This window comes from Mustela lutreola, chromosome 9 (genome assembly GCF_030435805.1).
Source record: "Mustela lutreola isolate mMusLut2 chromosome 9, mMusLut2.pri, whole genome shotgun sequence".
Taxonomy (NCBI): domain Eukaryota; kingdom Metazoa; phylum Chordata; class Mammalia; order Carnivora; family Mustelidae; genus Mustela; species Mustela lutreola.
In genome coordinates, this window is record NC_081298.1 from 12,870,720 (window position 1) to 12,895,376 (window position 24,657).

General features: G+C 42.6%; 1 protein-coding gene across 5 annotated transcripts in view; it reads right to left on the reverse strand.

Annotated features, from left to right (window-relative positions):
* Positions 1–164: 164 nt before the first annotated feature.
* Positions 165–24,657, reverse strand: part of NCOA3 (nuclear receptor coactivator 3) — a 137,806-nt gene continuing 113,313 nt past the window's right edge. For 4 of the 5 annotated variants that reach the window (XM_059132917.1, XM_059132918.1, XM_059132915.1 and 1 more), the window contains 15 exons: positions 21,996–22,136; positions 21,578–21,725; positions 20,357–20,748; positions 19,311–20,179; positions 18,178–18,313; positions 15,725–15,919; positions 14,874–15,143; positions 14,650–14,776; positions 13,410–13,581; positions 5,148–5,441; positions 3,826–3,930; positions 2,290–2,536; positions 1,021–1,195; positions 535–676; positions 165–254 (listed from right to left, as the gene is read on the reverse strand). In XM_059132917.1, coding sequence (XP_058988900.1) covers positions 243–254; positions 535–676; positions 1,021–1,195; positions 2,290–2,536; positions 3,826–3,930; positions 5,148–5,441; positions 13,410–13,581; positions 14,650–14,776; positions 14,874–15,143; positions 15,725–15,919; positions 18,178–18,313; positions 19,311–20,179; positions 20,357–20,748; positions 21,578–21,725; positions 21,996–22,136 — 3,425 coding nt within the window. In that variant the 3' untranslated portion in view covers positions 165–242. The remainder of the gene's footprint in view (positions 255–534; positions 677–1,020; positions 1,196–2,289; positions 2,537–3,825; positions 3,931–5,147; positions 5,442–13,409; positions 13,582–14,649; positions 14,777–14,873; positions 15,144–15,724; positions 15,920–18,177; positions 18,314–19,310; positions 20,180–20,356; positions 20,749–21,577; positions 21,726–21,995; positions 22,137–24,657) is intronic. The other variant, XM_059132919.1, reaches the window with a different exon arrangement.

A 24,657-nucleotide genomic window follows, 5' to 3' on the forward strand; every position in this document is an offset into this window, starting at 1 on the left:
ACAGGTAGACATCGCATATCTGCTTCAGATCCAGTCCTGCTCAAATGACATCGCTCGGAATACCCTTCCCGGAGACCGAAGCCGGGTCTTTCCTCAGAGCTGAGTGTGCAGGCGAGGATTCTTCACTCCCGTGCTCGCTTCGGCAGCACATATACTAAAAAAAAGAGGATTCTTCACTCCCGAGAATCATAGTGCAGTGTCATTTGTACAGTGATTTCCTTGGAGGTCCTGGTGTAGGGGTGTCAGCAGTATTTCTGTTAACAACCAGAAGACACGTGAGGAAAACACAGGCTGTGCACAACACAGAAGAATCCACGGCGCCAGCAACGGGCCACTGGCTGACGGATTCAGATTCCTTAGATGTCATATTACCAAAGGTACCAGATGGCCCAATGCCTTAGACTCTAGCTTTGGGTCACCCACCCCAAGTTGAAAACGTGCTGAGGACCTTTAGATTACAGATGAGGCTTTGGCTCTCTCAAGAGAGAAGGAAAAATTTTCTGACAAAAGGAAGGGACAGACCGACCCCCATACCTGATCAGGACCCATGGGCATGCCGGCCATGGGCATGGAGTTCATGTTCATCTGTCCCATGGGACCACCGCTGCCGTTCATGTGCACCATACTGTACGCCGCAGGGTTCCCCTGGTGGGCGAACTGCTGCTGGGGAAACGAGCTGTAAACCAAGTGGGAAATTACAAGCTGGGTCATTCCAGTCACACCGGACATGCACAGAGAGACCACCACAGTTCTGTCAAGTATCGCTGTGCTTCAGCAGAGAACACGAGGGAGAAGAGGGCCCCCTGCCTGCCTTGCCTTCTCTGTTCCACAGCTGCCTGTGGATACGTGTGGGGCAGGAAGGAGTCTCAAAATGGAGAGGCCAAATAGTACACTTCCTAACAGGAACCCAGGCCTTTCGCGCTCTCAGTCCACACAGGCTTGACTGAAGCACGCAGAGGTTACGCTCTTACACTTTTGGGCCCCAGAACCTGAATGCCTTTTCAAGTCCCTGTTCCTCACCTGTTCCTGGCCAGGTTTCCTGATGGCCAGCCCTTTATCTCCGACGACTGATACAGGGGCGCGGTCTGAGCGTGCGGCATCATGGGGTTCTGGGAAGGACCCATTCTCGAGGGCATCATTGCATTGGGAGGACTAGACACTCGACCGAAGGCTGGGTCTGGTTGCTGTCCCATTCCTTTAAAGAAGAAGGAAGAACAAGAAACTGCAGTATCCATTTCCTACAGAAACTTCATGGTCTCTTCTAAGGGCAGGGGAGACAGAAAGAGCCACACGATGCCGCCTGCCCTCTCCTCTTGCTTCTCACTGAGACGCCAACTGGGGGAATGGGCTTACCGCTGGCCGCAGACCTTCCAGCCCACCGAAGAGCTGCTACTTCGTGGAGGTTTTTGTGTAAGAGGGACTCCACCTCACGCTACTGGCATCACTCTGTCCCTCTGTCCCCAGATGGCAGGAGAATACCTAAAATGGAATCTCCCCAAAAGACACCTGGCCCCCCACTCCCACCATGTTCCTGGAATCTCTCCAAGACTGGACCTGAAGGGATAATATGCATTACTGTAATTAATACACAGCCAAGTCACCAAGGAAAGGAACCCAAAAGCCCACTGGCATTCCTCTGACATGAGCAAGCATTCAGAGCCTGTAGAGTCCAGCTACACTGGGACATACTTTGTCTGGGGTGGGGAGGGGGACCTGGTGGTCTTTCTTCCAAATTAGGGTGTGGGGAGCTAAAAAAACAAGACCGGGGGGAGAAAAAAATGCTCAATTCTGATAGCATATCTACTATGCTACTGCACTCCCATAAACATTTTTGGGTTTTGGGTTTTTTTTTTTTTAGACCAATCAGTTTTTCTCCATTCTGACAATGAGCATCGTCTCTTGATCAAAGTACTCTGAGTTGTCTTCCACCTTCCCTGCCTTTCTTCCACCCTCCCTGCTTTTCTCCCAAAGCAGGTGCCTGTGAGCAGGCCTCAGGCGACCTTGCCTCAGTGCAAATCTAAACACATCTATGAACACACAGTGACACCAAAACTCTTGAGCAAGACTTCTAGGGTTTGTCTGGTCTGGCCTGGTCTGGCCTCTTACTGCACCTTGTCAGTCTCAAAAGTCACCATTCCTTGTTCTGCTGTTTTTAATTAATTTCATCTTTCTAGTGAATAACAAAAGGGAGTGAGTAAATACTACTTTGTATTTAATATGCAACGTATCTCCGAATCTTAGATCCTTAGTAATCTTACTCTGGGGAAGCCATTTCGCCATCAAATTTACCGTAATTTGGTGGATATGGAAACTGCTGGGGAGGAGCCTGTGGCATCACCGGCCCTGCCAAAACCCCATCCATGCTGGGGGAGGCGGTCACGTTCGGGGGTGGGCTGAAGGCCTGCGGCTGCGGCTGCGGCTGCTGCTGTTGCTGCTGCTGCTGCTGCATCATGACGGCCACCCGCTGCTGGCGGAAGTGATGACTGAGCAGCTCCCTGCTGCGCTGAGCTACCATCTGGGCGTTCAGAAAACCCTGCTAATACCCAAGAGAGAATGCAGTTACACACACGGAGCAGCAACCGGCCAGTCCATACACACGGGACCACCACCATACAGGAGGTAGGAGAGAAAACCACCCAATGCCTTTCTTCCTACAAGAGGAAAAATGCACCGTTCTCAGTCTGGTAAATTCTCAGTATGGCATCGTGGCTGGGTGGGGACGAAAGGGTACAGAACAGGGACCTGGAAACCGTTCGGGCGAGTTGTCAAGCCTTCACACGGAAAACACTCCTTAAAGTGAGAGAACATTTAAGGGTAGACTATGTAGATAAATTTTTCAGAAACTATGAAATGAAACCAAAAGAAGGAAAAGGACAGCAGTAAGAGTGTGGGAGGAGAGGAGGGAGGAGGGGAGGCACGAGGGAGCATTCCCCCAAAAGAATGGGGTTATACTCAAATAGGAGTCTACCCCCAGAGGTAGACTGTAGAGTCTCTTAAAGCTTTTGAAACAAGAGATGGAGAGTTAGGAGCAGCTGTCTGCAAGTTCAGGAAGTAACATGGTCAAAGCACAGAACCAAAACACTGACTTGGGCCCTATCAGCTGGGAGAAAACACCTGCGAAAAAGCAACTTTTATCTTTCTGGAAGGCATCCTAGCTCAGCTTATTCAAGACGTCGGATTATCAAAGTACTTCCACACAGGCCTAAGACAGCCAACACTGGGCCTGTCACAGTCGGTTGTTTTTGTCTGTTGCTTTTTACAATCATTAGCAACAGTCTTTCCAACCACAGTAAAGGACTTCTGTGTGGTCATCTGCTTCGCACGCATCAAGAAAATACCTTAGTACAGTCTCCAACTTGTGCTGGAGGTACAGAGAACTCAGGCATCGTCCTTCCCACTATGGAAAACAAGTCATCTCAGAGATGGTCCTTGAGAGTTGCATTATGTATCATTTACTTTTTTCTTCTTATAATCTCGTATTTTACCCAATGAGCGTATGGTTTCATAACCAAGAAACAAAGAAAAGTTTACAGATTTATTATTTTTAAATCCTGAAAAAGTGTCAGCTATTTTCACCACATATAATCACAAAGGAAATTAAAAAAACACGAATCCGTGGTTTTAATGAAAGCGCCTCCCCTCCTGAGTCCTCATCAGCAACAAGAGAGAAGAATGGAGGAGGAAGTGTGATGAGGGCACGACTGGTTTCTTACACAAGAAACTGGGAGCTGGTGGGTTTCAACATACATTTACTGAGGGCCACGTACAGACCAGGCCCTGCACAGGGCCCACGGCAGTGGCCGTGGACAGACTCACTTTCCTCACCTGGGAGGTGACCTGCGGCTGCATCATGGGCCTCATGACGGCAGCACTCCCAGCAGCAGGGCTGTCCATTTTCATCTCTAGCGCCTGACGGCTCTGATTCAAAAACTGGAGAGAGACAGGTTGGTTAGGATGCACGTGGAGCACACGAGTGAACCCTGAACAGCTTTCCAGCACCACCCAGGAAGGTCCTGATGTTACTTCCAACACGTTAACCTGGTTAAGTCACATCTACACTAAACCAGTACACTTCCACACTTCGCGGGAACATGCAGCTCTTGATCTAAAGGCTGTGAGTTCAAATCCCAAGATGGGTACAGAAGTTACTTTTAAAAAAAAAAAAAAAGTAACTAAGTGGAATCTTAAAAAAAAAAAAAAGTTCAGGCTGAAAAGGCCTTGGCAAACATATGAAGCTTTATTGTTTGGCATCACAGGAGGAAAAGTTAAAATACAAATCTGCAGCTTACAGAGTATCTTCAACAGAAACTCAAAGGATTCATAAAGTCAGATTTTCTCTGGGATTATTTAGGCCACTAGGGAAATAGCTTTAACTTGCTCAGACCAACACTAAATAAACCACCTCCTCAGTTAGCTTTTCCTAAGTGACTTCAGTGGAAAGAAGTGGTAAAAAGTAAAATGACACCATGAATATGGTAACACAGCTTTCCAGAGCACCAACAATGACTTTTCATCATATTAATACCCGAGAAGTCTCTGGCTCACTCGACCTGACGCTCACTCACTCATCAGCTTACACGGTTCAGTTCCGCCACATTTAATAACTCAGCATACCCAAGACATAAATAATATAAAAATAGTTAAATTTTAAAAGATATGTTAGGGATTAAGGAAATAAAAAAGAGAGCTCTTAGTTTAGAATATTAAGAGAGCTCAAGCTTTTTAAAACATCTAGAAAGCAGAGGTTCCATAAAAAGAATGTTCAAGTCAATAAGGTTTAAGTATCTGGTATTAATATTAAGGACTTTTTTAAAAATAGAAACCATCTACCTCTAAGCCATCAAGAAATACTTTCCTCCCCCAAGGGCCATCTCCTCGGACACTGTTCACTTTCTAATTTGAACGACAGAATAATCTTATCAAAAGGTAAGGAGGACCTGACCAATTCCAGCAGGACCACTCCCTCAGAAGGAAGCACCTATAGCAACAAAAGGTTACACAAACGTCAGTAGTGAGCTGACAAGGGCTAGAGAGCCAGTGGCAAGAGCCCTGAAGAGCAAAGCCTGACCACGCGGCTGGGGCGCAGCCGGAGGGGGGTCGCGGCCGCAGGGAGGGCGCATCTGGCTGAAGCAGCTCGAGCTGCTCACCTGCTGGCCTTGCAGCCGCTGCTGAAGCTGCATTCGGAGCTGCTTGGGGGTGCTGGTCCGGGGCCTCATGATGTTGGCCCTCGGGTGCATTCCTTGGAGAGGAAAATTGCCTTGCTGGTTCATTGGATTCATCATGGAGTTAAAAGATGGTGATTGTCCCTGAAGATTAAAGCCTCCTTGCATTGGAGGCCCCTGGGCCGGGTACGTCTGCCCATATAATGCCGCCTTCTGATCCATCATTACTGCCGCTTCCTGGCCCTGGAAAGCATCCTGTTTGGACTCCAAAGCTTGTCCCTTCAACATCAAACACATAAATGAACAGTCAAGTACATGTAGAAAGCAACAGAAATCAAATGCTTCAAGAAAGGTAAAAAATAAAGGCAATATATGTAAACAAGGGTGTCGCAGAATTCCAAAAGCAAAATCAAGTTTACGGTCTGAAGTTCCATGAGAGCACAGACCATGACCCAACGTTTTCACAAAGGTGTCCTAGTGCCTAGCACAGACAGAGTCTCGTGCAGACGAGAGTACCTGGAAAAATGCTATTTGTTCCAGACCAGATTTCTGTACCAACACAGACCTTCGAAGCCAAGTATAAAAAAGAATTAAAATTGTTATCAATTAATTTTCTTATAATTACTGTAGGAATATTCTGACGGTGACTAGACGTGATTTTGGTAGGGACTGAGGAAATCAACATAAATTCATATCTCCCAAAGCATACTACTAAGTTGCACAGACAAAACCTGAAGGTGGCCATCCACTACTATTTGTATGGCTGGAGAGACTGGTTAAGAAACCCATTCATCACAAGTATTTATCGGGTGCCTGCTGTGTGCCTGCCATCACTTGTCTACGTGTGAAGTGTACGTACACAATAAAGTCCAAGAAGTGACAGAACAACAGCGAGAACAAAGATTCTGAGGAAGAGAAGAGCCTGCCACACTGAGACAAGAAAGGCCTGCCGGCTACTGCGCTCACCTTCACCTTCCGACCCACGGGCAGGGAGTGTGGACTGCCAATATGCAGGCCACAGTCTCATCCCAATACACACTTCACCTCACTTTGACAGTGACCCCGCTCTCGATTTCCTCACCTCTCTGACCTCTCCCTCAGAGGCATAATAACAAGCGTTCACCAGGGTTCAGTTCTAAGCTGCCTTCTTCTCTCTCACGACATTTTCTACTCTGGTCTTCTCATCTACTAGCAACAGCGGCCGAACTCGTCTCCAGCTCAAGTGTCTCAGAATTCTGACTCTGCTTACGCCAACGCCTGCTTAACAACTTCACCTGGACGTCCCCGGCCTCTCAGACTTCATGTGTAGAAAACACAAGTCGTGATTCCAACAGCCCCTCCCCCCAAAACACTCTGATTCTCCTCCAATCCTCCCTCCTGGCAACATGGCAACACCATGTGCCCAGAACTAAAGCCAGCAATCTGGATTCCTCACATTCTCTCTTTCCAAGCACGCGTGCATGTGCGTGTGCACACATGCACACATGGTCCACTGAGTCCTGTCAGTTTTTCTTCCATATGACATATAGCACAGCCTTCCCTTCTTCCATTCCACTGCTGTGACCCTCTCCAAGACACTTTCTTGGATTCTTATAATAACTGGTTCTATGCATCTGTTCTGTCCCATCATTTCAATTCACTTCTCCTGACAGGAATCTGAAATCTCTCTCTATAAAGAAAAACATACTGTAAGTTAAACATGGATTAATCATACAGGTTTACCTCCTTTCTCTTGCTAACTCGACTAAAATAATAGCAAAAATTTAAAAGGTAGTATCCATCCACAAAACAATGAGAATAAGAAAGGCAACAAGGTATTTTCTTTAAAAGATTTTATTTATTTGACAGAGACAGAGAGACAGACGGACAGAAAGTATAAGCAAGGGGAATGCAGGAAGAGAGAAGCAGGCTCCCCACTGAGCAGGGAGCCCAATGCAGAGCTCAATCCCAGGGCCCTGGGATCATGACCTGAGCCAAAAGCAGTCCCTTAACCAACTGAGCCACCCAGGTGCCCACAACAAGATATTTCAACGAGCATTTGCAAGACAGAAAAAGAGAGGAATAACCAATTCAAGAACGTAGAGAAGCTGAGACCCATGTGCCTGTAGAGGAAAACACACCTAAGACCTGAGCAAATGTCTCCCACGGACCCAATGACAGATTCCACTGGGGAGGCAGAGGGTCTGGCAAAGTGCTTAAATGCAGCTGGTTAGGAATCGGAGCAGAATGCAGGGGAGAAGCTACTTCCCAGTCCCTAACTTGCTCCCCAACTCCACACGCCATGTAGCTATCCCTTCTACCTACTCCCTCAGCTCCCTCAATTCTGGGACACCAAGCAGAGCAGAGGATAAGCGCAGGGAGAAGCTGAAAACAGGACATCTTATTTATAATTCCTAGTAAAATTCTTGTACTTTATAATTTTATATCTTAACACTATAGGATCAACTTGCCTGCCCAGTGCCACTCCCATTATGCAGCCAGGCAATTAAAAGTTCCCAGGCAAGGAAAACAGTTAGTAGAAGAGGAGGTGGTTAACAGCTCTACATGCTGCAATTTGAGGAGTCCTGAAGTAAAAAGGCCAGCTCCCCCACCAAACCCTTTCAGTGAAGACTGACTCTTTCTAATACAACACACTTAAACATAAAAAGATAGTCAAGAATGGCAAGATACGTGATGGTGAAAGCTTCCAACATGAAAGGAACACAAACAAATAAAAAGTAACTTAGAAATAAGGAAAATAGATATTAAAAAACACAGACTCAGTTTAATAACCAACATGTCAATAGACACCCCAAAGAGGTAAGAAAATACATGAGATAAAATGATTAGAGAAATGATACCAAATGACATGTCTGATAAGCTTTAGAAATATTCAACCCTAAAAAATTGTTTTAAAAAGAAAAAAATATTCAGTTCTATTACCAATAAATGCAATTAAAACTCACTAATTAAAAAGAAAAGAGGGACGCCATGGTGGCTCAGTCAATTAAGCAGCTGCCTTCAGCTCAGGTCATAATCCTACGGTCCTGGGATCAAGTCCCACATTGGGCTCCTCATTCAGCAGGAAGCCTATTTCTCCCTCTACCTGCTCTGCCTGCTATTCCCCCTGCTTGTACTCTCTCTCTCTCTCTCTGTTAAATAAATACATAAAATCTTTAGAAAAATTTATTATGCTAAGCAAAATAAGTCAATCAGAGAAAGACAAGTATCATATGATCTTACTGATATGAGGAATCTGAGAAAGAAGAGAGAGGACCATAGGGGAAGGGAGGGAAAAATAAAACAAGATGAAACCAGAGAGGAAGACAAACCATAAGAGACTCTTCATCTAAGGAAACAAACTGAGAGTTCCTGGAGGAGGTGGGGGGTGGCGTGTGGAGATGAACACTGGGGAGGGCATGTGCTATGGTGAGTGCTGTGAATTGTGTAAGACTGATGAACCCCTGGAGCAAATAATACCTTCTATGTTAATTTTTTTAAAAAGAGAGAGAGAAGACACAGGATACACTAAAATTGCCCCCAAACCAAGAGGAGTCTCTGTGCATCTGACATACAGCAGAATGGGAGAGACAAGACCCACACCAAGATGCCGATTTATGCAACTTCAGAGAGAAAAAGGTCCCAAATAATTCCAGAGACGATCAATGGGTCTCACACAAGGAAGAGCAGGACTCAGACTGGAACAGGAAGGAGTACACGGCAACACTGGGCACCAAAAAGCTGTGGAACAATTCTTCCAAAATTCTAAGAGGAAATTATTTTCAACCCAAAATTTAATACAAAGCTAGACACACTGGGGGTGGAATAAAGATATTTTCAGACATGCAAGGGCCCAATACACTTAATGTCAGGCAGTAAGGACAGAGAAGTTAACAAAAACTGTGTTTGAACAAAACAAAGGAATAAAGCAAGACGGAAAGCCACTTCGGACCAGGGAGCTGGGATATGCGAAAGAGACGAGGGTCTAGACCTGCCTCTCAGGGCAGAATGATGAAGAGTAACAGAGAACCACAGAGGGAAGGTAGGAACTGAGGAATTACCTAATGTGTCTGCACGTGGGAAGAAAAACTGAAGAGGGGACGCCTGTGTGGCTCAGTTGGTTAAGCAGCTGCCTTCGGCTCAGGTCATGATCCCAGCGTCCTGGGATCGAGTCCCACATTGGGCTCCTTGCTCTGCAGGGAGCCTGCTTCTCCCTCTGACTCTGCCTTCCACTCTGTCTGCCTATGCTCGCTCTCGCTCGTTCTCTCTCTGACAAATAAATAAATAAAATCTTTAAAAAAAAAAGAAAAACTGAAGAGAAATTTTATATTTCCAATGGAGCATCAGGGGAGGATTAGTATTAAATGTGTAAAAAACGAATTTTAAAAGGCAGTTAACTCCAAATCCAACAAAAACCAAAAACCCTATACAAATTATGCCTGATTCAGCAACGAGCCAAAATAATGACAACACTGACCAGCTATATAACAAAAGCCATAATTATACTGAGGTAAAGAGAGCACACGCTCTTGCGTATGTAGTGAGTATGGCTATGAGTGTACATATTGGAGGAAGGGGTGATAAATACAGATCCACAATTTTTTTTATCTGAAATTCAAAAAAACAAACAAACAAACAAACAAAAAAAAGCTCTAAAAAAGGCAACACAACTTTTCATCAGCCGTGAATGCATTTAATAACAAAACTTGACCTGAACTTTTATGAAGCAGTATCTCTACATGTCCACTCAGTGTGGCTCTCAGAGTATTAGCATGTTATATATATTTATAACATTTGGCTCTCAGAGTATTTATTTATATATTTGGCTCTCAGAGTATTAGCATGTTTGAGGATAGGCTACTGCGAAAAGCGACAGGATTGCTCAAAACTCCACCAGGGGTATCACAGAATAAATGGCATACACACACTGTTTCACTCTCCTAAATCCAAAAATTCCTGAAATGCAGAGTGTACCTGACCCCAAGGTTCTCAGACAAGGGACTACAAATGCACGGTCAGCTACTGCAGCAGGAAATCAACAGACGCAGATGGAAGCTGATGAAGAACAGCCACATACACATAGCCGTTAGAAATGTTCCCCAAACAGTCAAGTCTCACTGTCTGAATGGGGCAAATGTGTGTGATTCTTCAAAAAGTGTATTTTTGTATAATTTTAGTTACAAACACAAGTTACTTGGCTAAAAATAAAAATTAACTATAACAAAATAGGAAAGCAAGTCTCATCACTACCCTACTTAAAATCTTCCATGGCTTCCCAATATAGCAAAAAAACTCCAGCCTCTGTGGACGGTTTGTGGAACCAGCTTCCGTTTACTTCACCAACATCATCTCACAGAAGTCCCTCTCTGTTCTCACAGATTTTCAGTCACTTGGTAGAACCCCCACGCCCTTCCCACCTGAGGCCTTGGAGTTAGCCGTACCTCTTCTGGAACATTCTTCCCCTAGCTGTTTGCCATGCTGACTCCATCTTACCCTTCAAATGTCAACTTACATGTCATCTCCCCGCAAAAAGCTTCCTGACCACTCACCCCAGTCACCAGTAATTCTTTGTCTCATCCTCCTAGACTTGAAAACACAAACATTTTTAAACTAAAGAATAAGACTACAACATGCCCCCACTAAAAAGAAACTGGGGAAACTATTCAAATATATTAGACAAGTAAAGAGCCTTCAAATCTCAGCTCGGACAGAAGAAATTATTTTAAAGAAAATAATTTAGAGAATCAGAGAAAAATGCTGACACACACATACACCCCCCCCAAGGAAAGGTCCTTTAATGACACAGGCCCTTCCTGTTGATCTCCACCACACAATGTCTGCCTCCAGCCGGGTGGCTCTTTGCCTGATGTGTGTCTGCTTGGGGCAGTGTAAGCTTGCAAACAACAACAAACTAATTTGTTCACTATTGCCCCTCAGCTTCTAAAAAAAAGACTAATTGGGATACAGAAGACAAGTATTTGTTAAATGAAAGAATCAACAAGTCAATACATCAACTTACATAAGGCACTGTTGCAGATAAACAAAAAAACCCACCAGAAAACTATTTTAAAAACACACATAAATGACCAAAACACTTTATGTGTTTTGGTCATTTATGTTCAATCTTACAAATCAACAAAATACAATTTAAAACAGGCATCTCTGGGGACCTGGGCGGCTCAGTCAGTTAAGCCTCTGACTCTGGATTTCGGCTCAGGTCATGAGCTCAGGGTCATGAGATCAAGCCCCACATTGGGCTCTGTAGGCGTGAAGCCTGCTTAATATTCTCTCTCCCTCTCTTTTGCTCCTCCCACCCTCCTTCTCTCTCCGTCTTGGGGGAAAAGAAAAATACACACACACAAGCATCTCTGGACACCTGGCTGGCTCAACCAGAAGAGCACATGACTCTTCGTCTTGGGGTTTTGAGTTCAAGCCCCACACTGGGTATAAGAGATTACTTACATATAAATCATTTAAAAAATAAAAATAAAACAAGCATCTTTGTTGCCAATCAGATTGGAAAAGATTTAAAAGAATAATCATGCTCAATAATGGTTTTATCACTTGCTCATCCACACAGTATCTTTCATCTACCTGGGCCACAGAACGGTGTGTGTGAGGGTGAGGAACTCCAACCCTCAGCCTCTGCATGGCAAAGCAGGAACACTACCTGCAAAACCTCTAAAACATGCTTTTCTCTAAAACCTCTAAAACCATCAACCTTTCTCTCGGACTATAGGTAAGAAAAACTAAGGCAACAAGATGGGAATAATTCATAGAATTGTTTATAATAATTATTTAGAACCAACTTAAATTTTCATCAGTAGAGCACTGGTGGGGCACCTGGGTGGCTCAGTGGGTTAAGCCTCTGCCTTCAGCTTAGGTCATGATCTCAGGGTCCTAGGATCGAGTCCCGCATCGGGCTCTGCTCAGCAGGGAGCCTGCTTCACCCCTCTCTCTGCCTGCCTCTCTGCCTGCCCCTCTGCCTACTTGTAATCTGTCAAATAAATAAATAAATCTTTTTTTTTTTTTTAAAGGTAGAGCACTGGTTAAATTAACTGTGTTCAATATAACAGTTACTATACACCTATTAAAATTAAAAATGTATATAGTAAATAAAAAAAAGATGACAGATGGGCACCTGGCTGGCCCAGTTGGTAGAGTCTGTGGCTCTTGATCTTGGGTTTGTGAATTGGAGCCCCATGCTGAGCACAGAGATTACTTTAAAAAATGAAAAAAAAAATTAAATAAAAATTGTAAAAAGATGACTGAGGATGACTTCCCTAAGTAAAACAGGTTACCAAAGTGTTTTTAAAGTCTGCTCCCCCCTTTTTTTAAATATACACTCAAAAGTTACTAATGATTCTTTGTGCCAAGATTACAGAAGATTTTAACTTTTTTTTAATGTTTTTTGTCATTGTCAGATTTTACATAATGACCATTAACTATTTTATCATTAGAACAGAGAAAGCTCTTTCCAGCTTAAATGTAATTATAAGGGGCAGTTCAAGCTCCTTAGTCTCTGTGTAGCCCTCACATCCATCCACCCTCAGCCAGGTGAGACGCATTCTCCAGAGCCATGGGCACAAAAATGGTATCGCTAGAGACATACAACATCACTGCTCTACATTTCCTGCCCACCCTTTCCGAACTTCTGTGACAGAGTTTGCCACAGAGGAGTATAATCCTTTGTGTAACCCCCAGAAAATCTTGCCTAATTATCACTGAGTACGCAGATCTATACACTGCCCCACACACAGTTCTTAAATGAAAACAGGCACTACAAAATGTATCCGTTTCAAAACACAGGTCTGTGAATGACAGATTTTCATAAGGCTGCACAGGTAACTGGGAATGAGAGATGCTATTGTTGAGATGTTCATATTCACTACTGTAAAGCGATTTTGTTTGACACCAAAAAAGCTTGTATCCTCAGAGTACACCGTGCTTGGCCAGGCAGTAAAAATAGTTAATTATAGAAATGAGATTCAACTAACATATGTAAAAAGCAGCATTTTTAAAACTACAAAGAAGTATTATTGGATCATTTTTATAGCTGCCTAATAATGGACAGCTTTACAAAATAGTAGGTTGCTGGCAGTATGATTTCTAAATGTAATACTGGGCTCCATGAATGCAGTGATGTAACTCAAGTAATAGGAAAGATAGACAGGCATTCATGTGTATGGCTTCATGGATATGCACACACACACGTATGTTTTAAAGTGTGCACATACACAATTCTATTTCCGTGTTAATGCCACCTACTTGATTTACAAGTTCAGGAATGCCCAGAGCTCTGTCAATTTCTTCCAAGCCTGTGGCATCTGTGTTGCTCAAGAGAGTGTGCAGCTGGTCCAACAATGCTCTTTCATCACTCTGCCCTTCTAGGTTAGAAGGTGGCCCAAGGAGATCATCCAGGGAATTCCTAAGAAGTGGCCTAAAAGAGATTTGCAATCAATGTCAATGTTGCTCTTACACACACACACAAACACAAACACACACACACACACGTTGAACTATCAGAATACTGAGCCTGGGACCTGCCAAAATAACTTTCTGTTGTCCCTGGCCCACTGAGCTCATGTGTCAAGTGTAATACAAACGCCATATACCCACAGTAAGGTCCCACAGTCCTCCAACATATTAGAAGGACATGGAACTAGATATCATTCTCCCTCAGAAAAAATTCCATAATGAGACTATCTGTTCTCCACAAAGAAGCACTCAAGCTAATAAACTCATATAGCTTTACCACTGTCTACTCAATAGATCATTTTTTTTCTTTGCTTAATCTATTATAGAATTCAAGTTAGACTTGAAATTGACAGGTGGCTTCTTTCATGCAAATGAGTTAGTGATCAAACTAAATAAAAATTAAATAGACATAATCCACACCTTTCTTTCACAGAGTGCTACAGTTTGCTTTCACCATCATCCCTGAAATGTTTTAAATAATCTTAGAAAAGAATTATCAAAATCCTTAAAAATTAATCTGCCAGAAAACTGAGGCTCACCCTCTGAACACCATTTATCTTCTCAAACTGGTGGTAATTTATCGTCACCGGTTTGACCACTCACTGGTCCTGACAGTTAAACAATAAAGCGGTGTCCTCCCTCACTGGCTTGCTGCCTCACCTCGATTTTTTTTGTTTGTTTTTTTTTTAAGATTTTGTTTATTTATTTGACAGAGAGAGATCACAAGTTAGCAGAGGCAGTCGGGTGGGGGTGGGCAGGCTTCCTGCTGAGCAGACAGCTCGATGCAGGGCTCGATCCCAGGACCCTGGGATCATGACCTGAGCCGAAGGCAGAGGCTTTAACCCACTGAGACACTCAGGTGCCCCCTCACCTCAATTTTTACAGTCAGACAAGAAATGCCCAGATGGCAGACAAGTACCTCAATCAGTGAGTTACATTCATTCTCTTTTAGGTTTGCTCCTGTGTTCTGACCTTTTTCTAGATTATCCTATGCTAACATTTTCAACAGAGTCACATAACAAAGCCCCACCTATTTTGAGTCCCATGAGGACCCTGTTCCATGGACAACATGCCATCTGGCCAGGAACCCGGTTGGTTAGATGGTGCTGCCTGGACATACGGACTGACCCCCATTCCCATGGGAATCTCACCAGGCCCTGGTGGAAGAAAAAGAGGGGATACATTTTCAAAGGCGGCAATAGCAAATATTACCCTAAATCATCTGGTTTTCTCTTTTATGAAGGGGATGCTTACGCATTTGAAGCATCTGCTGCTGTTGCTGCTGCTGCTGCTGCTGCTGCTGCTGTAACCCTGGTCTCGCCCCTGGGATGCTATTGGCCCGCAGAGGCAAGGTGGGCATCGAGCCGCCCACTGCAGGTCTGGGTAAGGAAGCATTATAATCTGCTCCGGGTCTTCCCATGGAGTTTGCACTCATATGTTCCATTCTACTGGCCTTTGAGTTTGGTAGGCCCCAGTCTCCTGAGGAAGGAGTCTGATTCACAGTCACATTTCTGTTTGGTCCACCTACAACAGGCAGAAATGATTATGTCTTTCCCATTATTATACTAAAATCCTTCTTATATAAGTACAGTCATTACATACAACCTTGACCAAAAAAGTGCTGTCATCCTAAGAATAGGGCTGGCCAACTATTAAGACATTCATTTTTCAAGACTTTTTTTTTTTTAAGATTTTATTTATTTATTTATTTATTTATTTGACAGAGAGAGATCACAAGTAGGCAGAGAAGCAGGGAGAGAGAGTGGGGGAAGCAGGCTTCCCGCAGAGCAGAGAGCCCAATGCGGGCCTCGATCCCAGGACCCTGGGACCATGACCTGAGCTGAAGGCAGAGGCTTCAACCCACTGAGCCACCCAGGCGCCCCTCAAGACATTTCTGATAGGCAACTATTGCCACGTATTCAAGTAGCTTCCTTGAGAGTTTAAAATAACCAAGATGTAGAATAAATTAAGGAAACTCATGACAGAAATATTATGCTACTGTTATTCAAAAACCTATTATTTAATCCCAATTACTTAAATGGCGTTAAGTGTTTTAAATTTAAAAAGAAAATTTTATCCATAAGTACTGGTTAGAAATGACATACCCATAGTTGAGCCGTAATTTTCCTGACTATCCATCATTTTTGGATTCCCACCCAACATGGGCTGCTTTGGTAACATGGGGAAAGCACCGATATTCTTTACTGGAGGACTTGATCCAACAGCAACAGGGCTATCTAGAGACACTGCTCGGTTATATGGGGGACGAATGGCCTGCACAGACTGTGGACTCCTCAAACCTGTTGAAACACAGATGCACAATACATAAAAATTCTCTGATGATTCAGTACATAAGTAATCAAGCACAACACATGAATACCAATACCAACCACAAAAGAACATCTTTCTTACTAAAATAAACAGTAAGTATAGAAGGAAAAAAAAAGGAGAAGGAAGAAAACAAAAAGCCTCAGATTCCAATATGGAATACAGTAGAAACAGAGTCCCAGTGTTGGCTGATGTACTGGGAACTGTTCCATAGCCTGATGCGGTCATTCATATTATGCTTCACTTAATATTGAAAAAGTTATCAAGGTTCAAACTCCTAGAGGTTCTTCCCTATATGTACTTACGTCAGTTGTTTAAAATTTTTAAATTAAATTTAACTAGACAAGTTGCCATCTAATCAAACAAAGAATGAAATGTGAAATCTCCCCCTAACATTTTTCTTTCTCCAACCTAGCTGACTGATTGTGGACTACCCACTTCAATTTAGGAAACAGTGCCACTGAAAATGAGTAACTACCATTCCTGATAACTGACTTTTTCTTGTTCAATCAATACTTGTACTACACCCTTATGAGTGAGGAAACCACACAGCTGCGGAAGAGAGGCTGGAGGACAATCAGCCAACAATAAAAGAAGAAAAGTCTCACAGCTAAATGACAAAGTTCCACAAGTGTCACAGAAAAGGTTTCAATTACAAGTTTTAGCTGCTTTTTAATTCAAGTCTCTGTGCCAAACAAAAATATATGCTCTGGTAGCTACTACTCAACTGGAGCAACCAAAGATGAACATTTCCTAGAATGTTTCATGATTACTGGTGTATTAGTTAGAAATAGCAAATTTTAAGAACAGGAAAATGTCCAGGGAACTTTTTAGAACATATGCACTATGAATTATTTAAAAACAAACAAACAAACAAACCCTGAGAGGCACGATATGTATTTTTAAGTTAAAAATGTTAATTAGATTTCCATCTTATTACAAGAGTACAGCTGACCCTTGAACACCAAAGGTCCTAGTTAGGAGCACTGAGCTCCCAACAAAGCCAAAAATCCATATAACTACTGACCCCAAAAACCTAACTACTAATATACTCTGACCAAAATACTTATCAGTAAGTCAACTGACACATATTTTGTTTATTACATATATAATATGCTATATTCTTTTTTCCTTTAAGATTTTATTTGTCAGAGAGAGAGAGCGCACACATGTGCACAAGCAGGCAGAGCTGGAGAGAGAAGCAGGCTCCCCACAGAGCAAGGAGCCCGATGTGGAACTTTATCCCAGGACCCTGGGATCGTGACCTGAGCAAGGCAGCGGCTTAACCGACTAAGCCACCCAGGCACCCCTTATACTATATTCTTAAAATGAACTAGAGAAATCAAGAAAATCATAAGAAAGGTACCTAGGTGACCCAGCCAGTTAAGTGTCTAACTCTTGATCTCAGCTCAGGTCTTGATCTCAAGGGTTGCAAGTTCAGGCATTGCGTTTTATCTGGGCTTTGATTGTGAGAAAACACATTTACAATACTGCATGTACTGAAAAGATCCGTGTGTGTAACTGAACACATGCAATCCAAACCAGTGTTGTTCAAGGGGTAACTGCATGTGCAAAGGTACAGAAACTTTTAATTTTTTTATTAACATACAATGTATTATTTGTCTCAGAGGTTCAGGTCTGTGATTCATCAGTCACACACAATGCATAGCACTCACCAGAGCACATAGCCACCCCAGTGTCCATCACCCGCCACCCCATCCCTCCCATCCCCTCCACTCCAGCAACCCCCCGTTTGTTTCCTGAGACCAAGAGTCTCTTAAGCTTTGTCTCCCTCTCTGGTTTCACCTTGTTTCATTTTTTCCCCCTCCCTTCCCCTATGATCCTCTCTGTCTTGTTTCTCAAATTCCTCAAATCAGTGAGATCATATGCTAACTGTCCCTCTTGGAATGACTGATTTTTCTTAGCATAATACCTTCTAGTTCCATCCACGTCATTGCAAATGGCAGGATTTGGGGGTGGGGGGGAGGGGGGGGGGTTGACAGCTGCATAATATTCCATTGTGTGTATATATAGTTTTATATATATATATATATACACACACACACACACACACACACACCACATCTTCTTTATCCATTCTTCTCCTGCATGTTGATGGACATCCAGGCTCTTTCCATAGTTTGGCTATTCTGGACTTTGCTGCTATAAACATTGGGGTGGTGCAGAAACTTTTAAAAGGCAGCAAGAATAAAACCTAGTTCTTTCTTACCCAGAGAATTAGTTCCTTGAAACATCTGTTGCTTGGTTCCCAGATTACTACCATTTGTGGATATGGAATTATTATAAAAGTCAGAACTAGTCAGATCACCAAGAATAGCATCTAGATTATCCAAGTCTCCAGATCCCTGGGGGGGAAAAATTAATTAACCAGTGTTAATTTTTATTTCTTTTTAATTAACATTACTAGATATACAAAGGTATAAACCTATTCATCAGAAGAACACAAATTAAGTGGAAATAAGTAAAATACAATAGTTAACCTAAAGTGATAATACCCAACTTAAAGTCTGGATTCTTAAGACCCTTACCCTAAGTTTTCATCCTTGAAATTTATACATCAGCATACTGAAATAAATTCTCTGGGTTTGGAAGTGCTTTTGAAGGGGCATTTTTAAAATCTGCACTAGAACTTTAATTCTCAAGCTGTAAAATATTTTCCAGTTAATGTTACTCAGGATCATTAGCTGACAAAGTCGTCTGCCTCTACACCTACCTTTGGAAAACAAGTGTAAGTAATAATAAAGGCAACAAGCAGATGTTCAATAAGAGATTCGCAGGCATGGTTCAAAAAGGAGTCTTGGTCCACAAATTTGGAGAGCACTATGTTAAACAAAATCAAACAGATATCCTAACAGTAAGACCTCCCCAAGACTAATTTTCTCAGATGTATAATGAAGTCTCCTGGAAGAGTGTTCCTCAAGCAGAGTTTGGGAAACCCTTATACAGAATGAGATCACATACAGAAGGAAACTTGACTGTAGGCACAAATCAAAATCTGTTACTTAATACAGTTTTTTCCCGTTTCTTTCTACTACCCCTTTAAAAGACCCAATATGCTCATTCCGACAATAAAAACCTCCATGAAAATTTTCAAACTGGCTACCAACTGGTTCTAGTCAGAGTCACATTTTAAAACACACACATCTCGTATTTCCAAACTCCATCATAATACACCTTACAGATTCCCAAAATATTATAAAGAAATGACAGCTCTAGAGTAAATTCCATTACATAAACCTAAAACAGAAGACAAGATTCTGCATGTAACACATGGTCTTTCCAACACCGAAATACAGTGATGAAACACAATGACTGAGCTGGAAGAGAGAAAGAACAAGTTACCTCTTCATTTGTTTCTGTCTTAATTTTAGAGTCCTTCTCTTGACTCGAGCTCGGGATGGCGGAGCTGCTGCACTGACTCAGTTTGCCGTCCACTCCTTCCACTTTAGGCTGCAGTTCTTTGGAGAGTGTGTCACTAGGATCATCCCTGTCCAGCAGGTATCTAAGAAGTGCGTTATTTTCCTTCTTCTTAGGACTCAGTTGCTCCTGCTTGACACTCCCTTCCACACAGGACGCCGTACTACTGGTGTCCTTCCCAGTGGCCTCTGCGGTGATCTTGGCCACATCCGCAGGTGAATTCCCATCCTGCAGCAACTTGTGCAGAATCCGGTGCTTCTCCTGCAGCAGGGACCCGTGCATATTCGATGTGGAGGACACTCCTCCAGAGGTTGAAGAAGAGACCCCAGAGGGGCTGGTGACATTAATGGAAGAGTCTTTACAACTTGAATCCAAGGGGGAGTTGGTCAAGGAGGAATGGCCCCGGTCATCAGAAGAACAGGTAAGTAATTGCAGTAATTTTTTATGACCTTTGCTTTCCAAAGGACCCCTCTGATTCTCTGACCCTTCGACAGTGCTCTCCTTACTGTCTTTGTCACTGAGGTGATCCCTGCTATTTGACTGACACATTGAACTCTCCACTGGATTCTGGTCACAATACAAGCCCAGGGGACTCTTAGAATCCTGACTGTTCACTTTATTTGGCTGGCTCATATTCATATTGGGAGAGTGATCCAATTTGGGGCCTGGTGAAGACAGAGTGGATAAAAGAGAAGTCCCCACTCCCTCACTGATAGCTTGCAGAGCACTCAGAGAGCTGCTAGAAAAGCTGTGGCTCCCAGTATTACCAGAAGATCCCATGGGAGAGTGCACACCTGGATTGGGAGAGAAATAAAGGAAAGAATTAGACTATTGGATGCTGTAACAAAATGCCACTCAACTCTATAAAAGTTAACCTTAAATTGAACTAGCTTCACAAGGATTGTAACAGAAGAAGAGAAGAACTACTGAGGAAGAAAAAAATAAAGAAAAGGAAATGCCAACAACAGTACCTGCAACAGGAGAAAACTGGTGTGAGGCCATCTTTGGACTCCCACGGTTACGAGGAGATATCATGATGTTCTGCTGGTTGGAACCAAGGCCAGGGCTCCCATGTGGGGGACTACTCATGTTGAGACCATAGTTGCTGTTCTGGTAGGAAGATGGTGACTGCATGCCTGCCCCAGGGTTCATTGAAGCTATGGGATTCGAGGGCCCATACCTAGCCCCACTCATTGGCCCTATGCTGCTGGGGTCAGCCAAGCCATAGGTCCTGTTGCTCAGCATCTGTAAACCTTGGTTTGGCGACATGCTCATGCTGCCTACTGAACTACTGCATCCAGCTGCTGGAGGTCTAATCCCTGGTCCGACAGGATTCGTGTTTTGTCTATACCCATTCTGTTCCCTACGAAGAAAGAAGACAAACTTTCACTAAAATATTACAGGCATGCATTAAAGCACTTTTTTTTTTTTTAAATGATGAAGTAAGTGCCCAAGAGCTTAACTCCTAGGCTCCATTCCAATACTCAGTGTCAGTCCCAATCTAAGTATTAATCAGTTATGAGCCCAGTAATATATTTTTTAATATGCTACAGAATCTAAATGAGTGACCACGAGCACAAGGGCCAACAACTATGGTAGCTGGCATCACAGCAGGGTTTACTACAGTTGCCACACCTGTAGGGGCTAACCTGGAGGGGACTGCAAATTACTCAAGATATTTAATGCATGAATAGTCTGCTCTTCCATGTGCTGCTCATTTACCATTAGCAAGAGCAACATATCTTTTTTTCTTAAAGTCTTTCAAATTTCAAATTCAATCGTTAGAAGCAACATAAACGTATCATCAGAAATAAAACGTAACAGAGGTAGTCAGATTTTTTATGTTCTTTTATTCACAAGCCTTCCCATTCCCCAGCTTTCCCAGGGAGTATTTAATGAACAAATCCTCATTTTCACATAATAATATAACCTTAAAAATATGTGCTCGCTTTGGCAGCATGTATATCAAAATAGTAAAGCGTGTGTGTGTGTGTGTGTGTGTGTGTGTACACACATATACATACTCTCCCAATGATCACAAGATAATAGATCATTTCACTATCCAGGAATCTAAACTCACTTCAGCAAACCCAACATCTCTGCTTTTTCTCGTTAAATCTCTGTAGATTGATAATAAAGCATCTTGAGAACACTGCTGCATTTAATGTGAGGACACAGCAAACGATCATTACCTCTGAAGAAAGTGAGTCGAAACAAAGCCATGTCGATCATTTGTGACAGGATTTCGGAAGAGTTTGCTTTTGGTTTGTGCCGACACTATGGTTCCATCAGCCAACGAGAACCGATACACTGGGGTTTCGGCATGGCCATGGATATAAGCTGTTGGGAAAAATACACCATCACTAGTGACTACAATTGGAAAAACAGATACGCGTAAGAGAGGAGGGAAAGGAAATGTACTTTAAGTGCCACATTTTCTCAATCCAATGAAAATACTGGACCTGCACCAAAATTACAAGCATGGTAAAAGAAAAATGCTCAAGAATCACTTTCCTACCCCACACACAAAAACAACTATGAATACACTTAATGCTTTAAAGTATACAAACACAACAAAAAAGACCAAGAATCAAACTCAAAATTCTTTACCTTCTTGATAGTGACGTTTCTGAGACCACGACTGACCATCATTAAGACTAAAAAATCTCTGGATACACCTTCGGATTATATCTTCAAAGCCGGGTCTCATGGAGGATCTCAGTGAATTTGTATCTATGTTGACAACTTTTCCTATTAAACAGAAGATCGAGATTTAAATCCAACCCACGAGTATTTACTGGTTGCACACTGCACGGGTTTGCACTGAAGAATAAAATAAAGACACTAAATCTTTGCTCCACCTTCTCTGCTATATCCAGAACTCTTCAAGGACATGGTCCTACAGGAAACTCTTACATTAAATGTTCTGCTGTACAAAACATAAGAGAGTATCACAAAACTCCTTTCACTTTCTGAAAGTACAGAGTATGACGTATCCAGATAACCTTGGGTTCATTTTCACTTCAAGAAGACCACCACCTACCACTGAAATTTTTCATCTGAGGATATTCTGTCTCTGCAACTATGAAAATACCTGCATACACAGCTAGCAGGAACAATTCTTTCCATCCGAGAGGTGACTGCATTTTTGGACACTTAAAATCTAAACCAGAAAGGTTAACCAAATACTCATTTCTTTAATTCTGGAAGTGTCTGACTTTTGCTTAATACCAAATACACTAGAGACAAAATTTATACAATTCAAACATGTTATAAAATTACAGGTTTCACTAAGATAGTCCTTAAAGAAAAAATGGACAACTAGGCCTTGCCACACTTTCTGAGCAGTATCAGGGCAAGATGGCAAGAATAAACACCTACAAAAAGTGTCAAAAAGGAGCAAAGAAGAGGGGACCCTGGGCGGCTCAGTCTGTTAAATGTCCAACTTGATTTTGGTTCAGGTCATGATCTCAGGGACATGAGATCAAGCCTAGCACTAGGCTTTATGCTGGGTGTGGAGCCTGCTTAAGATTCTCTCTCAATAAAACAAAATATTAATAGTAATAAACTTTACAATTTTTTTAAAAAGGAGCCAAGAAGAAATTAGTTGACCCATTGTCAAAGAAGAGTGGTATGAGGAGAAAGCACTAGCTATGTTCCATATAAGGAATATTCAAGAAAACAGTCATAAGAACTTTGTCAAAAGGACTAAAATGCCTCTGATGGCCTCAAGAGTTGTGCTTTTGAAGCAAGCCTTGCTGATTTGCAAAACATTGAAGTAACATTTTAAAAATTCAAAATAATTACTGAGGATGTCCTGGGCAAAAACTGTGATCAACATTCAGGACATGGTTATCCACAACAAAATATGCTCCCATGTCACAAAATGTCAGTCTATGATTGAAAGCTCATGTTGCTGCCAAAACTCACTGATTGTTTTTGTCTGTTCTGCACAGGACTTACTAAAAAAAAAAAACACAACACCTACCTACGACCTCTTGTGCTCAGAACCAACAGGGTCCACCGAATCAGGAAGGTGATGAAACATCCTGACCCACCAGGCAAACAAATGACTTAAAAGAAGTAGTCAAGGGCACCTGGGTGGCTCAGTGGGTTAAGCCGCTGCCTTCGGCTCAGGTCGTGATCTCAGGATCCTGGGATCGAGTCCCGCATCGGGCTCTCTGCTCAGCCGGGAGCCTGCTTCCTCATCTCTCTCTCTCTCTCTGCCTGCCTCTCTGCCTACTTGTGATCTCTCTCTCTCTCTCTCTCTCTCTGTCAAATAAATAAATAAATAAATAAAATCTTTAAAAAAAAAAAAAAGTAGTCAATAATTTGACTGGAAAGTCTTTTCTATATCTTTCCTAATCTATTTTTTATTATGTTCAGTTAGTTTTTGATGTAGTGTTCAATGATTCATTAGTTAGTTATATCTCCTGATCTATTTATCCTCTCCACGATGTGTTTGTCAAAAAAGTAAAAATACTGAAGAAAATCAGGTTTGGGTTGGGGAAACTCATAAAGCTTCACATGGTAAAAGAGAGTTCTAAAAATGCTACTGTGGGGGCGCCTGGGTGACTCAGTGGGTTAAGCCTCTGCCTTTGGCTGAAGTCATGATCTCAGGGTCCCGGGACCGAGCCCCATGCTGGGTTCTCTGCTCGATGGGGAGCCTGCTTTCCCCTCTCTCTCTGCCTGCCTCTCTGCCTACTTGTGATCCTTGTCAAATAAATAAATAAAATCTTTAAAATAAATAAATAAAAATAGGGGGCACCTGGGTGGCTCAGTGGGTTAAAGCCTCTACTTTCGGCTCAGGTCATAATCTCAGGGTCCTGCAATCTAGGGAGTCTGCTTCCCTCTCTCTCTGCCTACTTGTGATCGATCTCTCGATCTCTCTCTCTCTGTCAAATAAATAAATAAATAAAATTTTTGAGAAATAAATAAATAAATAAATGATGAAAATGAAAATAAAAATGCTACTAGGGATGACAAAGGCCACTAATGGTGGATGAGCTGACAGACAGACAGAGCCCCCAGTCTAAGAATCTGTTTAAAATTCAGACCTTTAATGATATTTTTGAAAAAACAAAAAAACACCTTAGCAGGGGGACCTACAAAGAAGGGGCAAATGCATTCCAGGAAGAGTAAATGCTTATGCACTGTGCCCAGAATAAGGATGTTCTGTCCTCAACCACCTCCCCTGAGCTTAGCTCCAAGAGTCAGATGACGAGCACAAAAGAGATGCTCAGAAAAAATTTACATCAGGGACAGAGAATAA